Raw genomic sequence first — 16,881 nt, forward strand, 5'->3', positions numbered from 1 at the left:
ATTGCATTCTATAAAGATAAACAGATACGGTACCATGTGCACAGGGAACAGATTACCAAGATTTGTGCTGTTGATGTAGTTACAGTAACTATACCTATAGAGTTGCTTCCTCTTGCCGCTTTTGCTAGTTGTGCTAGGGTCCACCCGGTCCTGGTCAAGGCAGAGCCAAGCATTGAAAGAAAACGCAGAGCCTGGCCACTTGTGAATTGATGGAACAGCAATTCCAGCCATGCTGTGGTACAAGTTGAAATACTGCAAAGCACTAGCCATGCCCTGCTTTCGGGCCATTGCCAGGATGGCTCGCATCACTGGAACAACGTAAGGGTGAGCTTGTTTTGGTTCCTCAGTCCTCAGGAGCCGTATTAGTTGAAGCAGTTCTTCTGAGCCCATTGACTGGCTCCCCAAAGAGCCCAGAAGGGCAATGAGGTTCTCTGCACAAGTAGAGTGGAGTGCAGAGTAGGACTTCAGTGTCTCAATGATACGGATGACCATGTTCGCATTGACACACGTGGCACGACTTTGTCTGTTAATACAGCAGATTCGCCTCAACCAATTTGAGATGAAAATCTGCAGGTCATGTGATTCTAGTTCTGGAAGCCACTGGATAAGCAGCAATAAGGGCTGGACATTACTAATGCCTAGTATCCCAACAGCCATGTGGTCACCTTCAACAGCCTGAAAAAACAGCAGACATGAAATACAATAAAATAGAGCTAGAAATACTGTTGAAAAGATGTAAGCATTTTAGTATTCAAAAAAGCACATCTCACCATATTCATGAGTTCTTCCAGCAATTCCCGTGAGGGCTGACCCAGCGATTTCAGTACCTCATAGATATGTGCATAACCAATCCTCTCTTTGAAGACCTCCTGAGGATAAAAATCCCAGTCTCACTAACAAATAAAATGGACAAAAATTGCTCGTCTACTGCAGGAGGTTCTAATTTAACACAATACTAGACACAGAAGAATTAGAATGCAAGAATAATGCAGGCTAGAAGTCTCTTTTCGCTATGTCCAATGTGTAATCTCTAGCATGCTGCAGATGAGAAGTATTTCACTGCAGCATGCAGATAAACTAAAGACTAAAAGTTATACTTTAGTAAGTACCTGTATAAGAATATAATTGATTTGGTATAATAAAAATGTTAGTTCTGTCACAAAATACTAATAGCTTCATTTTTTTAATGCAAACTACAGCATGAAATGGTTACATTGAGAATTAGAAGTATTCAGATATTAATTTCTGAGTGAAACACTTTCCCAGACTAGCTTGATGAAAAACCACCCATTCTGAACACTTCAAAAAATTAGAGTTTTTCAGGGAAGCTTTTCTGAAAATGAACTGATTTTACAAAAAATATCAAGATGCAAAAGGACGAATCTGTCAGAAGTGAGGTGGTTTCTCAGGTAAATGCAGAAAGAAATAAACACATGTTGCAGTGGAAGTACAACTGAAAACTTTACTGACCCTTTGTGAATCACAGCCAGTCCCCACCTCCAACATTCAACTCTTCCCAGGCTTTCCAGAGTCAGTGGAGAAACAAGCACTCTGAGTAATGCTCTGGAGGAGCATAACTATCACTCTGACTGTACTGCAAATAGCAACCAAACCAGATGACTCCCACTCTCCACTGTGCAGCCACATCCCTTTCCCTATGCCAAGACTAGAGAATCATTCAACCATGGTGTGAATCTAATGAACTCAGCAGTCTAAGAATAAATACACTGGTTTTCTGTGGGCTTACCTTCCAGTCAGATTCACAAACCAGCCACAGCCTATCCATTTATCAAATCACAAGAATAACTACAAAGGAAATTGCCAGAGAGGTTGTGGAATCTCCTTCCTTGGAGATATTCAAGAGCCACCTGGACACAATCATGAGCAGAGTGCTCTAGGTGACCCTGCTGAGCAGGAACATTTGAATAGATGACACCCAGTGGTCTCTTCCAACCTCAACCATTCTATGATTCTGCAAAAGTCAGGGGAATGGCAAAACCACCATTTGGACAGCAGTACTATCCTGGGTTAGTTTAAAGCCATAATAAAACTACAACACAGACCCCTACCTGAAAACTCCTGCAAACATCCATGAATTCTACCCCAAATATTCATGCAGCAAATAATGATGTACTTCCTTTACAAAGGTTCCAACTGCTATTAATACTTCAATCTTCCAGTTTTGTTAGAAAGATGGGTCATTGTCCACCCATTAAATGCATATAAATGGATAAAGGATGCTAATCGCTATTCCTATGTGGCAAGAATGTGTGACCACAACCTGCTCATCTTCACTAGCAAGATTCATCGAGATACTGTGATAAAAACACTAACTGGACACAAGACCAAGAAACCTACTGCAAACAGACCTCTGCATAAACTGTTACCTTAGCAGCCGGAGAACTGTGCATTACTGCAGTGAGGGCTTGAATGGTTGAAACTGCCAAGCGGTCTAGGTGCCCCTGAAACACCTGAAAGTAGCAGGTACAGAAGTTATATACTAATATACAAAGACAGTTCAGCTCCAAAATCTATACTGTGCCCTCCTGTTAGGAGGGAAACCAAGAGTTTGTTAACATGCTTCAAAAATCATTTCCCCACTAGGCAAGATTTCATCATCCTATGGCCTACGGTAATTACATGACAGGAGACAACTAGCCACATACTTCAAGAGGAGAGAAGCACTCACAACACACATTGCACTTCAAATATTCTGATGGACAAACAGGTTTTCCTCATGCGTCTAATGGACAACCTCAAGAGGGAGGGAGGAAAACAAATTAGAAACCTCTTGCAGTATGTGTGTGTGTGCTGCTGGACGGTCAGGCACCTGTGTGTGCTGCTGGACAGTCAGTTCATACAAAGTGTTTCTTATTCCATCCAAGCCCCTACACACCAATACAGCACACACACACAAACAAAACATAAGAGAGAAATTACACCAGCACAGTAATGTGGCTGCCTCACTCATAGCCTCATTGCACAGATCAACATCTCTTTTTCCAAATTAAGCTATCTTTTGAGGTTTGTTTTTTTTTTACCCTGCAATTCTTGCTTATATTGTTATTTCTATGGTGGTTGTACGGACAAAAATGTTGGAACACTATTTCACATCCATCAGTAAATCTAATTAGCAAAACTGCAAACAAACATACTCTGTTTCATCATCTCTGAAATATTATATGCATATCAGACTTATTCTGAAAATGAAGCATCAAGAATCAAAGACAGTGTCAGATGTGAAGAAACATTTACATGCGGTTAGAGTGCTGCACTGAGTTTCCACAAAAGCCGAAGCTATTAGTTAGAATCACAATTTGTAATTACCATACCTTGAATTTAGCATTTCTTTACATTTTAAATCAGAACAAAATCATTCTACTATAAAATTAATACAACAATTTGCATTTGAAACTTTACACAGTATTTTGGGAAAAATTAAAGCAACAGGCTATTCCTACCTCCCTGATTCAGCCTGTCCATTGTTTTGTTAACATCTGTTCTTGATAACAAGCAAAAAATCAGGACAAATACAACCACTGAGATTCACAAACAAGGCCCCAGAATCCAAAACACCACAGTGCTGAGACAAAGAAGCAAAAAAGAGGAAAGGGAGGGGGGAAAATCACCACCAAGTTGACAGAATTTACTTGGATTCCATTCATGTACTTCACCTTTTCCTTAAAAGAAACGTAAGTGTTGCTCAGTATTGCAAATATCTATAATTTGAAGCAGATGAATAAAACTGACATTGAATTCAATCAGTTAATCAGAAAAATTATTTTCTAGAGGCAGGGAATATTGGTGTGTGCAGCAGCCTATGTTCATCTTGCTGCAGAAGGCTTAAAGAGGATGGTTAAGGTGAAGCACAGGAATCAACTTTCCTGTGATTGTGTCTTGACTTCAACTGAAGCAAAATAGAGGTTAGGTAGGTACCTGGTCCTCATTCATTTCTGTCAGTAATTTGTTGGCAAGGTCTTTCTCACTCTTGTCTGCCACTTTATTGTTAGCATTTAAAAACAGCTGTTAGAAACAGAGACAAGAACAATGGAAATAATCGCATTAAACAGTTGCCTGCAGCCAAACCTGTGGAGGCTGCCTTGGATTTGAATTTCACAATTAAAAAATAGAAAATATAATAAAAATTCTCCCACTGGTGAGACACAATCCTCCATTACTATCAGCCTTCTGTTGGTCTTACAATACCAAAGATTACATGGTATTTTTCCTGAATAGTAATTGCCTTTTTTTTTTCCCCCCAGAATTAAATGAAGATTTGTAATGGCTGAGACAAGGAAACAGATCTATCTGGAATTCATACTGGTCACCGGCTTAGCAACTGGGTTTTCATTTAAGGTATGCAACATGACAGGAGGTTCTCAAACATTTACTTGTAAGAAATAAACCCAACAGTGGGGCATTAGCAAAGAAATTGGTGCTGAAGTTTCACCATTTTTGCACTCATGTTTCATCCTAGGTGAAGACTGAAGATACACAGAAATTTTTTATCTTCAAACAGCAAGAGGAGCAGAATTTGTGGGGCACATAGTCTTTAGGACGAGTAAAATACCTCTGTCATCATCCTAAGAATCAGAGAGGTTGTAAACAGCTTTACATCAAACATACACCTATCCTGCATCTTCTGCTAAGAAACTGCTCTTAGTAGCTAGATTCCCGAGCAGTTCCTGAACTTATAAGTTTAAAGCTCAAATTCATAATCAATTACAGTCACTTTGTGTGCAAAGTTAAGCCATAACCTAATCAGAACTATATATTATCTTTTTCTGGTTTTAGATTCTACTGATCCCTGATCGAAATGTTTTAAAAGTCACTTAGGGGAAAAAAAGAAAAAGAAAAAATTTAACAATAGTTGCCCTGAACGGGTAAGAATTCAACATTTGTCATTTTTTTTCCTCAGACATTTTGTTTTATTCTCTGCTGGGTAGTCTCTCTGAAAAGGAACAACCTGAGAAATCAACTTGCATAAATTAAGGTAAAACAGAAGGACAACACTCAAGATATTATTTTGACTTACATAGGTGTGAAAGCACATAGAAACACATGTCATTTTGAAAGGTACATTACAGTCAAAAGAACTTAGCATTGCAGAATAACTGTAACATGCCTCAGAGGGTTATAACATTAACAAGTAGAAATAAGAACATTAAACAGAAGCAAATGCAGACATGCAAAAAAAAAAACAACCCTCATTAGATTTTTCATATGGGTTACTCCAGTTCTGATAATACATGTCAAGTGGAAAAAATATATTTTCATTACAATGTCCATAAGGTATTAATTCTTCTATTTAAAAGCTGTTTAGAAACTATTTTTTTTTAACCAGGCATACTGCTAGTGGTCATTGTGCTTTGCTTAGTCTGACCTCTCTAAGAGAATTTAACAGATGAAAAAAGATTCAGGGCCAATAACACAGCTTGTTAAGTGATTTTGTGTAGAACAAGCACCTCCTGATACCTCTAAAATACAGTCCCTCTTCCAGATGTCACAGACAAAAAGCAACATTCAGACCATCAAAACTTAACTGAACACTTAAGTTTTCTGCAGATCTCTAACCCTAGAGCATAGTTAAGGGAAGACAGTTTGCCCGTAAGTATTATAACCTGTAAATATAAGGGAGATTTACATTTTGGAAGATTGTTGAATTGCAAATGACTAAGAAGTATGACTAGAAGTCTGGCCTTGAATATCCTGAGTTCTTTGGGATATCCACAGCAGAAATAGTGGCATGGATTTTCTTTACCCCTTCTTTCCATGGAAATTTTTTGCACTTCAAATTTGCTGAAGATTCAATAGCTTCCCGAGTTTCAGGTGTGTGTATGGACTCTCCCACTATGTGAAGAACATTCTTCACACAGCTTGCTGTTGAATCCAGTAGCAAGATTTTCATAGGTAAAGAAAAAAAATCTAGAAATAGAGTCTCCACCCCAGCTAATAAGAAGAAATCCTAATTCCACAGCTAAATTCATCTTTGCTTTCTGGCTTTGAAAAAGAATAGAGACAGAGTATATTGGAAAATAAACATACAACACCTTCTCAGCATCCATCCTCTCCCCACTTCTCATCTTTAGGGTATTCTAATTGTGAAAGGATAAAAAATTCCCACCACATAGCAAACTAGTAGCACTGAGTGACTATCACAGGAAAAAAAAATAAAAATTAAAAAAAAAACCCCACAAGCAGAATAAAAATAAAAGGAGCAGGTTGTAAAAATAGAAAGCTGTTCCTGCCTTCTTAAATTCCACCACTTGTTTATATAAGAACAGAAACATGGCTAGAGCCTCCATGAATAGGTAAACATCACACTGCTTAATGATTTAAGGAGAAACCAAAAGAGAAATTTCTTATAGAGTACAAGGTCAGTATAAAAATAGGCGCAGATTCCCAAACAGAAGGAGGAGAATGGAAAGGTCATTTATTTTCATGAGGAGATAAAAAAAAAAACCACTACAAACACTGTTTGAACACTTCAAGTCAGCTGGCATTCTGCCATTGATTATAGTTACAGTTCTAACACAATCCAAACACATTTATTTTTAATTAATCACTGCTCTGAAGTATGATCTAATAAAAAAATCGAAATGGATTTGAATCAAATTGCATACTATAGCTAGCATTAAATGAGCTCAAAATAGCCACACTACCAATGTATCACAGACAGAAATACAATAGTCCACAAAGTTACATCATATCTATGTTCTTCTACACAGGGAAAAATGAAATCTACAAAGCAATCAGTGGAAGACACTATCTTGCAAATTATCACCATCTGGGACTGAGATGAAAACACAACATCTATGTAAACACTAAGTCCTATGTAGAAGGAGAAGAACAATTGAAGAACATTTGTAACAGCTTGAGCTTGTGTTTTATGTCAGCTACACAAAACTAATATTTTGAAGAAATTACCAGGCAGACCAGCAAGGGTTTGAGTTTTTTCTAATGGAAAAATATGCTTCCAAAATTAGAATTCACACCTCCATCTGGCAGCAGTTGTGACTTCCTAGCAATCCAGTGACAGAATATAGAAAACATAATACCAAAACAAAAAAAAAAACGCCAACCCGAAAGATTCTTTATGGAGGTTGGTTCCAGTAAGAACCTCAATAGATTTTAGAGACCAAGAGGTGTCTGTGAAGATAGAGACTCAAAATAAGCATTCATTGTTTTAACCACAAGACAAACAACAAACACCATTATTTAATTAAGAATAAATATTCTAGAGTGACTTGAAACTTTCAGATCTTTCATAGCATTAGTGGCTCTAACCATTCCAAGTTTTAGTTCCAGTATGCAGACACTATAAAATTGCATTTAATTCAGAAAGAAAACATAAAGTTAATAAATATACCTGCAGTATTACAAGACAAGTTTTGTTAAAAATATGCTGATAAGGGAAAATTTACCTTGCAGTTCTGCAACAGTCGAATGAGATGCTCAAAGCAGTTACTGTTAAGGAAAATTGCCTGCAGAACAGGCCTATCTGTGCAGTCTAACATGGCTGTGACGGTATCTATAAAATTAAAACAGAACTGGCATCAAAGACAAAACATTTCCCAACAAATTTTTTTTTCAGCATAATAAACATGGGGGAAAATTATATAACAAACTATGTTTTGTGAATTCTTTGATCAAGGATAATGCACATGTTAAATACAAAGCGCAAGGCCTAAAGCTAAACATTTTGATGCTATAAAAATTATCATGTAACCCACTATTTCTGGAGAAAAATTCAGCTACGAAGTATCTTTGATTGCTCCAGGGCTCTGTTTAAAGTCATTGCTATTTGTGAGTACATAAGCAGCCTGTCCCTTATTTAAAGCACACAAATACTTGCTTCCTCATGAAGCAATTACTCTGGAAGTTTGGGAAAAGAAATACCTTTATTTTTATCTCCCATTTCGTACATCAAAGTAGAAAAAAAACCCAAATCCTGAATTCTTATCCAGTGACTTAAACCCACTGTTTCAGACCATCACTTTCAGCCAATATTTACAACAATGCCATTTGAAAAGTGAACAATCACCAAACAGCCACCACAGACCCACTTTACTACGCAATTATAGGCTGATGTCAGCTGTTGCAAAGCAAAAGGGTTTTGGGTTTTTTTGGGGGGTTTTTTTGGAGTGGGAAGATTTTGTGGGGGTTTTTTGTTGTTTTTGTTTGTTGTTTTTTTTTTTTTTCAAATGGAGACTGGCAGTACATGAACCTTGACACTGGTTAAATGGTAGCCATCTGATAGCCTCTTCTGTTGTTTTCGGTGGTTTTTTTTTGTAGTGAATGATTAAACAAGAACACACCTAAAGTGATGTCAATGAAGAAATGTTTGCAATTTTTGGATTGCTCACCCAAGTGAACATTTTTTGGTAGACATTCAGTTACACTACTATCATGGTTTAATCATTACTTGCTTTAGAGTTATTATGAAGAGATACTTAAAGGAGCTGCACAATTGACTACTCACTCAGCATTTGGATCTGTAGTGCTATGAACCTGCTCTCCCACTGCCTGCATCGCCTTGGATTAGGTAAAGCTGAATGGTCTGAATTAAGCAACTTGAAATAGTTCTCCAATATTGTACTTGTTTCCACTTGCCGCTGGTCAGAACTGCTTGTTAGAAGGATATGGACAACTTCTGTCAGGCACTTCAGAGTCAGCTCTGCCTTCCTGCTCACTTCCTCAGGGTTCCTGTCGTCCCAGTTGTCACAGTCTGCTAAAACACGCATCAAGACTTCCATGGTGGCAGGAGATACTGCTTGAAGAGCATTCCTCTGAAACCCATGGGGTAAAGAAGTGATTAAGGAACTAGTAATAAATAAAAATCAAACCTCTTCAAACCAGCAGTTTCTGAGTTGAATCATTCAACATGCATTATTGTGCCTCTTAATGCCCTGTAATTGTTAAATATTAAACAGTCAACTTGGACTGTATCGACAGCTACAGACGAAATGCATCCCATCTTGCTCACTTTTTCGAAGAGAATGCATAAAGGGAAAAAGATATATAATTTAAATGCATGTTAAAAATTCTTATAAAGCAGCCTTGATAAGCTTCTAATTCTAGGTAAAGCTGCACTTGAAATCTCATTCTAGATCATGAGATTCATGATACTTTAAAAGCTTTGAAAAGAACATAGTAATTTGCAAACACTTGTCCAGGCCCCAAATGCATTTTCCTAACCTCTCTTCCTGGGGGTCTGACTGCATAGCCTGAAGGCTACCTTAAAGGTGCGGCAGGAGCCCAACCTTCTAGAGAGCGCTTTGGCACTTAAGGTGCTGCCTGCCTTAAGGAGCTTCATTCAAGCTGTGGTTCCCAACCTTTTATTTGCCTGAGCTATGTTGCAGCTGGGCCTATGCCAGGCCACATACTGTCTTGAACCTGACCTAGTGTCTTGAACCTTGACTGCTCAGATTGACCTTAGACCTGCCTCATCAATATGGATGGGCTGGCAACCACTGACTTAACTGACCCTAGTCACCATCACGAGACCAAATCCCCACCCTGATGTGCTGACCAGATTTCCTGACTTGATCTCAGGCTTCATCACTACAGAGTTGTTTAGTGATCTAGGCTGGCTGATCCTGGTTACCACCTCCAGACCTACTCATATCCCCCTGTTCAACTACAGTGAGACTGCACCTTTTGCCAGTGAGGTCAACTGCCTCTACGTGCCTGGTCATCATGCTCAGTCACATGCTGCCTTCTCTGGTGGACCTGTGCCTGGCTTTGCTGCTCCCTCTCTTCTGGATCATTGTTTGCTTGTGACCTGACTAAGTAGCACATTACAGAAGTCAGCCAAGAGAGTGGATGTTGGCTTTGCTGATAACGAACATTCTCTTTTCTTCACATCTTCACATTCTTTCAAAGACTTTAAACAGCTTCCAAGCTATAAAGGCCCCACGCCTCTACCATTGGGAAGCAGGCTAGATGAATTTCACGTGTTGATACAATACTTGTATCTCTGCAGATAGAAGCTCCTAATCTAGTTATTCACATTTTTTTCTTTATGATATAAAAATATTACAATAAGCTCATACGAATGCATGGTTATCATAGACAGCAAATTCCTACTGTTATCTGAAAGCAGGACCTAGCTTTTAGCATTTAGATACTATTGAACACAGAATTACCCTAAACTTCATAAGACAAACAGACAATTCATAGTTAATAAATTTTTCTCATTTGTGGGTTATGGAGTATTTATAAGCCTTAATAAACATGCATTTGGAGGCTTCAGCAGCTGAAAAGAGTTCAGAGAGTCCTTACCTGACCACCAGCCACAATAGCTCCAAAAAGATGCAGCAGGCAACATTTTAGGCTTTCCTTGAGATGTTCACTTTCTTGAAAGCATTCTGATTGGAGTATATAAAAAGGAGGAGGACTGCTTACTTTGGTCATATAAATTATAGAAAGTTTTTCCTCTCAAAAAAAGAACACCAAACAAAATAACAACAAAAAGCATCTCCACTCCCTGCCATCATGCAAAGTTTTATTTAAAAAGTTTTCAACTATATAATCTCCACCTTCTTTCACATAAATCAGACACAAATACATCAATTCCAGCATTATCAAAGTAACAACAAGACCACACTTATCACAAATTCACAGAGCCAGACCTTCAGGTTGCATAAAACTTTTCACGCTGGCTGGCAGAACTATAGACAGAACAGCTGTTGAGCTGATCCATAATGTAATATGATCCCATTTTGTCCATACTAATGGGAAATAGGAGGACATGTTAAAATGCAAGCAGCTAGCAAGCATGACAAAAGCTAGAGCAATTTTGGCACAGAATATCTAATGCTATATGCAGTGCAGGTAGCTCAATAAAAACAGTCTCTGAGTTTGTTCCCTTTATGCCAAACTTCCCAGGGAAGCCTATGCAGGCCTGTAACCTTTCTAGCAGTAGTCTTTTTAAAGGCCATTATCCTGCATCTCTTCTCAAGCCATATCTGATATAAATTAACTATAAACAGCCTCAGTAACTCTTCTTAGAAAGAGATGTAACCTGGATATTGTTGCTATAGCAGTAACGCTAGATTCAAAGTAGCTGCAACAAAGTACAAAGGATTATTTTATTTGGAATTAACCAAATTAACCGAAACTTCCAATAACTCCATGAGGTAGAACCAATAATGACTTGGGTTTGCAAAACAGTGAGATTTTACACAAACAATAGAAACTGAAAATGCAAGAATTTTATATTCATTAAAATAATAATACAACCTTTAAGGCAATTACCAATTACTGGCAAGTAAGATTTCTAACTATATACTGAATTCGTAAGCCTGTTTGAGAAGAAAATTGCACAATTATTTTTTAAATCTGGTCTTCCAAGGAAACAATGCTTAGATGATCACAGTTATAATGGTAGTCCCACCATTCCCATGACTTACAGTCTCTGAATCTTTTGGGGAAACTCGGACAAATTCAAAAGAGCAGCACCCAGCAGATTGTGAGTAAATTGTTAGGGTGGGTAGACCAAAAAAAAAAAAAAAGCCTCATGAGTGCTGCCACAGCAGAATGCCTAAAGCACATGCTTTGCAATTTCTTGTTCTGACTCTCCTGCCAGTTGGCCAACCAGCAGAGCTGTATCTGCCAGCTAATTAGTACAGTTGTAGCTCAGCCACAGTATATAATATTTAAGGGATATAGGAAGAACCAGGGTGCAATGCACTGAATGGGGAAGAAAGAACCTGCAGATGATATTCCTCAGAAGCAGCCTTTACAGAGGGTTTCCAGTACTCTGGCACTAAGATAATGGCATTTTACTGGCATCTGCTCTTCGGTCTTTTGGCAACTAGCCTATTTTATGTACATAGAGAGAGAATCTCAAGGAACAGGACGAGTATATGACTCGAACCTAGAGAAACCAAATTCACAAACAAGAACAGAGCCTTCCTTTTTTATTTCCAATTAAAGCTGAGTTGATAGCTGCAAAACGGATCAATTTCACTTATACCCCAACTCCAGCATATTCCTGCCACCTCAATTCTATTGGCACTTAGCTGCTTCAACTCTGTTGTCACCAGAAATTTGGCGTGCTAAACTGGGAAACTAGCTGGGTACCCCACTTTCCCAAGATTTAAGTACAGAGCATGCCACATAAATCCTCCTTTTCCACACAGCCAATCTGTAATGGTGAGAACACATGAATTCCAAAGTAGCCATCATGATATTCAATGGCTTAACCAGAAAAAAAAACAAAGAAGTTTCCCAAACTTTTAGTCCAAGGAACATTTATTTACTCACTGGATGGCACAGAGGTGCCTTCTTTCTAGCTATTAAATCATATTAACATACAAAAATGCATGAACATTTCCCTGAGATTATTTTTCCATGTGAGTTATCATTACAGTTGCTACAGGGATCTTACATTCAATCACTGTATGTACCCTAATAAATACAGAAGTTGGCAATTTAGAGAACCAACCCTCTTCAATTATATTAGGCAATGAAAGAAAGTCTGAAAACATCCAAGCTTTCCAAGATGAGCAAGAATGGCAAGGTGATGCTCAGAGCACGAAACAAGCAGACAAAGCAACCCACTTCATTCAGCCTCAGAAAGCAAGCAAGGTGCTTTCACATCTATCAGGCATTCTTAGGGGAAAGGAACTTGGAATCACTAAGTTGATTCCTTTAACAATAACTACTTTTAAACATGCTGTGAATGATACTTACGGTAAAAAAAAGGGACAAACTCAACAGTGAGAGAAGCTGGTTTATACTTCTGTCTGCTCTTCTCAACCGTACTAAGGAAACGTCTGCAAGTACATTCAAAAAAGATACATAAATCAAATATGAGACCATGGGTATATGGTATCATATACCATATTATATGATACTATAAAAAACACTACCAAACACTACTAAATCAGGAGTTACCTTTCACCTACAGGATCAAGAAAAATAGCATAGTAATATTTTATCCTGAAAAAATTAATCATAGCTAATCCCATATTTACTGTTCTACTGCTAGAAATACCTTAGCTTTATACAATATGGTTTAGATGCCAGCAAGCTGTTATTTAGTCCTTGCTTACTGTAACTAAGCTACCAGCTAGACTGCCAAATTTCTTAAGCATGCAATTTGAAATGGACACAAATCATTATTATGGGTTCATTGGAGGAGGAGGGAGAAGAATGACATAACAACACCATCAAATTAAAGGGGTTTAATTCTACTGATACATTTTTGAAAAGGTTATAAGTGTAACACATATATACTGTGATCTTCAATATTTTCTTTTGCCCTAATTCAACCAGGTCTGCCTCCCCATCCCTTCTGGCATCCCTGTTCCACCAGTTTACAAAAATGGGCCTGTTTCTGAAAGAAGAAAGCAATAGAAGGACCTTCATGTTGGTCAGTTACAGCCAACCACCTCTTAGTATATCCTTGAATTTAATTTTGTTTTAACTCCTAGACTGCTAGTAAATATAACTTTAGAAAGGTATTTAAGTCATATCCAGTTTCAGAAAGCATAATACTTTTCTGTGGTGTGATTATATTGATTCATTGCCAAAATCTACACCTTCACTGGTTGTAAATTTACTTATTTTGTGTACCTGTTCTCTACCTAAGATACCATGAAATGTGTTGGTACTGCCTACATGACATCTGAAATCAGTTTAGCAGTATGCTGGCATGCCATATGTGAGAACTGGTATCAATTCATGCTCTGTCCTAGAAAAGGGGAATTCTCATGTTGCACATTAATACCAGAAGTTGTGATCTCTACATGCTCCTTAAAATTTTGTGCACAATAATTCAAGCTGTTATTGAGGATACTATCCTCTGTTTCCGTAACAGCCTCATAAAACCTGCAGTCCGTGCAGTATTATGGCATACAGCCGGTTTCAAGCTACAAAGAAACTCCAGCAGCCAAGGTAGACAGCTCATATCATTTCCATTCTGTTTGCATGATGTTGCACGCAAGTGACTTGCTGCACAAATGCAAGTCACCAAATGTATGTTGTGAGAATGGACCTGATGTTTTACAAGACTAGGTAACATGAAATATGATCTCTCTATCCTTTTAGTTATTTGTATGCACAGATCTAATATCTGATGCATGTCAAAATGGTCCTGATGGCAATAAAACTGAGGACCTAAAGGAAAAGCAGCTCTGAATAATAGCAGCAAGGGGCAAGCAACAACTTCAGCCCTTGACAACACTGCAGAAAAACGTTAACTATACAAAACTATGTACATTTAACATTACTGCCATCAGTTTGGGGCTAATAAGGGAGAACTGTGCAAGAAAAAGATCTCTCAGAAATTTGTAAGAGATCTCTGAAGAGCCAGTTATAGAAGATAAAGCGAATCACTAGAAGGTTCAAAGGCCAGGCCCTGTACCTAGAATGACAGAAATTAGGCATCGCCAAAAGCCCATTTCCTGGCTCTCTACACTTTCCACCTTACAAAAAGCATCACAACTCAGCTTTCCACTAAATGAAACAGGATTTACTGGTACTCTTAGGATATATTACTCTGACACCTTTGGCGGCAATGAAGTTCAGTTCCTAGCATGCCTGCTTCAGGATGTTAGTTTTGGTAAAAAAATTATTTCATTAATGCTATTCTAAAGAGTGTGTCTTTGAGGGAAAAAAATCCTTAAACATACTATCAAGTGCTCAAGGCTATCAATTTTAACAGTTGTAAAATGTAGTAATATAGAGGTAACAACTTTTTTAGTTTGATATCAGGCAGTAGTTCTGTCAGAAACTTGACATATTGTTCATCTAAAGTTATCATCAACCACAGTATTTATAACCCTGTTCCAATCCACATATACCCTGCAATTCGCTGCCTCCAGTTTCGATATGGATCGTAGAGGCTTTCACAAAAAGCCAATGCATGTCGCACAAATTCTTCTATAGGGGTCTGATCTGCCAGTTCTTTTTCTTTTGTTTTGCTTTTTAACTGAGGAAAAAAAAAAGAAGCAAGCTGTGGTCAGAAGTTGAAAATTCATCTTGATCACCTTCAGAACAGTTCTGAGCCCATACATTGTTTCCCACACAACACTAGCATTGAAAAAAGTGGATCATATTAACAGGAGCAGGAAGTACTGGATGGCAAAAAATGAGAACTGTTAATCACATACCTGTTGAATGTATAACGTAGTCATGGTGATAACATGGTTAATGTATGAACACATCCCAATCTCTTCCACATTAGCCAAATTTCTATGAAGACAACATAAAAACCACAGAAATGTACACAGTGTACCATTTGAGGCTAGTTCAAACGATGTCTGTTTTAGCATTCTGTCTATAACTATAAAAAAAGTATAACAGCATTTCAAAAATACTTGTCGTGTACTGCATGTACTCAATTGTTTATTTCTGTCACAGTAAGAACAGAGCCCACAAGTTTTCTTCTACTGGAAGGAAAAGAAAGGCCCCAGTCACTCTGCTGTAGGCCAATTCTGTTGGAATTTGGGGTTTCAAAGGTTAAGCAGATTCCCAGGACACTCTAAATAGAAAGCTCTGAAATGGTATCTGAAAATAAAGACAGCAACTTCCACTTCTCCCACATTACTTGTGCATAGACTTTCTAAAACTTTAGCAAACACATTACCCAGAAGCATTTATTCACTTTAAAGTCTCCCAATGAAAACAAATACCTAATAAATTATTTTAGAACATAAATAAATCAAGAGCAATAAGGAAACAGCATACACATTATTTCTCAGTCTTGAGAATAAGTCACAAAGATCAGATACTGAAGTGATGACATAAGGAGAACTTGACAGCAATTAAAGACTGACAATAGCTTGTACTTCAGAGGCATTACCACCACCTACTCAGCTTATATTTAATATTCCAGGAAACAAACACTGCCCTACAGCTTTCATATTGTTTCATGGGAAGGAGAGACAGTGGTCTTAAAAGCTGCTTCTAATATTCCTCAGAAAAGGAGACCCCCTTCCTCTCTTAATGCAGTTTATAATAGAAGACTGAAGAAAGGGAGGACTAGATCCCTAAAACCAGTTTATTCACCTGCTTCAACAGAATTACAAAATAAGGCACAAGTTTCAGAAGGAATCCAGCTGCATTAATAGTGTAATCAGTCAGTTTCTTAAGCTGTTTATGGAATTACAAGCACGTCAAGAATGTGAAACAGTTCTTCCTGTACAATTCTCTCTCAAGTTACTTCATACCCGACACTTGTTAGAGTCTGTAATTTCTTTTAAAAGTACTTCTTATACCAGGTACACCATATCTTGAGTTCCCTTAGATATATCTTATGTGACTACAAGGATATCCATCCTATTTCTCGTGGCAACCATTACTGCCAAGATGACTCCCTTGTTTCCTTCTCTTTTTTATTCCCTCTTCCTTTACTTTGAAGACTGTGAGAAGTGAAATTTCTCCGTTTCTCCTGGAAAGTGTCAAATCACATTGTTTGTGTCATTACAACTTCTATTTATTGGCTGTACCACAATTTCTTTAACAAAACAGTAGCACTGCTGAGGTAACAATAAGAACAAATACCTGCAAAGGATGATAAAGAATTTCACAAGTAAAAGTGAGAGAGCCTGCTGCTGCTCTTCTAGTCCATCTGACATTTTCTGGACACACTGTAGCAGCTGGAGCCTGAGGACCTGAAGAATGTTATCAGGAAGCAGTGATATTCCTGGAGGAATGTCATCCACCCTAAAGAGAAAAACCACATACAAAACCGTTAATCATGCAAATTATATGCTACCAAACAATTTAAGGTGCTTATGTAATGTTCCAATAAGCCTCTAAAAGAAAGGTTGCTGAACGGATGGTTCACAAACACTTCCTAATGAACCAAAAGGAAAAGCCTGGTGGCAATATGCCACCTTGAGCTTCCTTTTCCCCAGTAACAAACTC

General features: G+C 38.0%; 1 protein-coding gene across 5 annotated transcripts in view; it reads right to left on the reverse strand.

Moving 5' to 3' along the window:
* Nucleotides 1–16,881, reverse strand: part of NBEAL1 (neurobeachin like 1) — a 79,318-nt gene that overhangs the window by 40,142 nt on the left and 22,295 nt on the right. For 3 of the 5 annotated variants that reach the window (XR_009968902.1, XM_062640643.1, XM_062640642.1), the window contains exons 4-14: nucleotides 16,516–16,677; nucleotides 15,123–15,204; nucleotides 14,814–14,941; nucleotides 12,700–12,782; nucleotides 10,285–10,370; nucleotides 8,483–8,789; nucleotides 7,425–7,531; nucleotides 3,937–4,023; nucleotides 2,388–2,471; nucleotides 771–869; nucleotides 95–675 (exon numbers count right to left, since the gene is read on the reverse strand). Coding sequence is in view for 4 of the 5 variants with exons in the window: in XM_062640643.1 (XP_062496627.1) it covers nucleotides 95–675; nucleotides 771–869; nucleotides 2,388–2,471; nucleotides 3,937–4,023; nucleotides 7,425–7,531; nucleotides 8,483–8,789; nucleotides 10,285–10,370; nucleotides 12,700–12,782; nucleotides 14,814–14,941; nucleotides 15,123–15,204; nucleotides 16,516–16,677 (1,806 nt within the window). In the remaining variant the exon portion in view is untranslated. The remainder of the gene's footprint in view (nucleotides 1–94; nucleotides 676–770; nucleotides 870–2,387; nucleotides 2,472–3,936; nucleotides 4,024–7,424; nucleotides 7,532–8,482; nucleotides 8,790–10,284; nucleotides 10,371–12,699; nucleotides 12,783–14,813; nucleotides 14,942–15,122; nucleotides 15,205–16,515; nucleotides 16,678–16,881) is intronic. The other 2 variants (XM_062640645.1, XM_062640644.1) reach the window with 1 other exon arrangement.

The sequence above is a fragment of the Pezoporus occidentalis genome, unplaced genomic scaffold, assembly GCF_034315485.1.
Source record: "Pezoporus occidentalis ecotype Australia unplaced genomic scaffold, CSIRO_AGI_Poc_V1 ctg66, whole genome shotgun sequence".
Classification (NCBI taxonomy): Eukaryota; Metazoa; Chordata; class Aves; order Psittaciformes; family Psittacidae; genus Pezoporus; species Pezoporus occidentalis.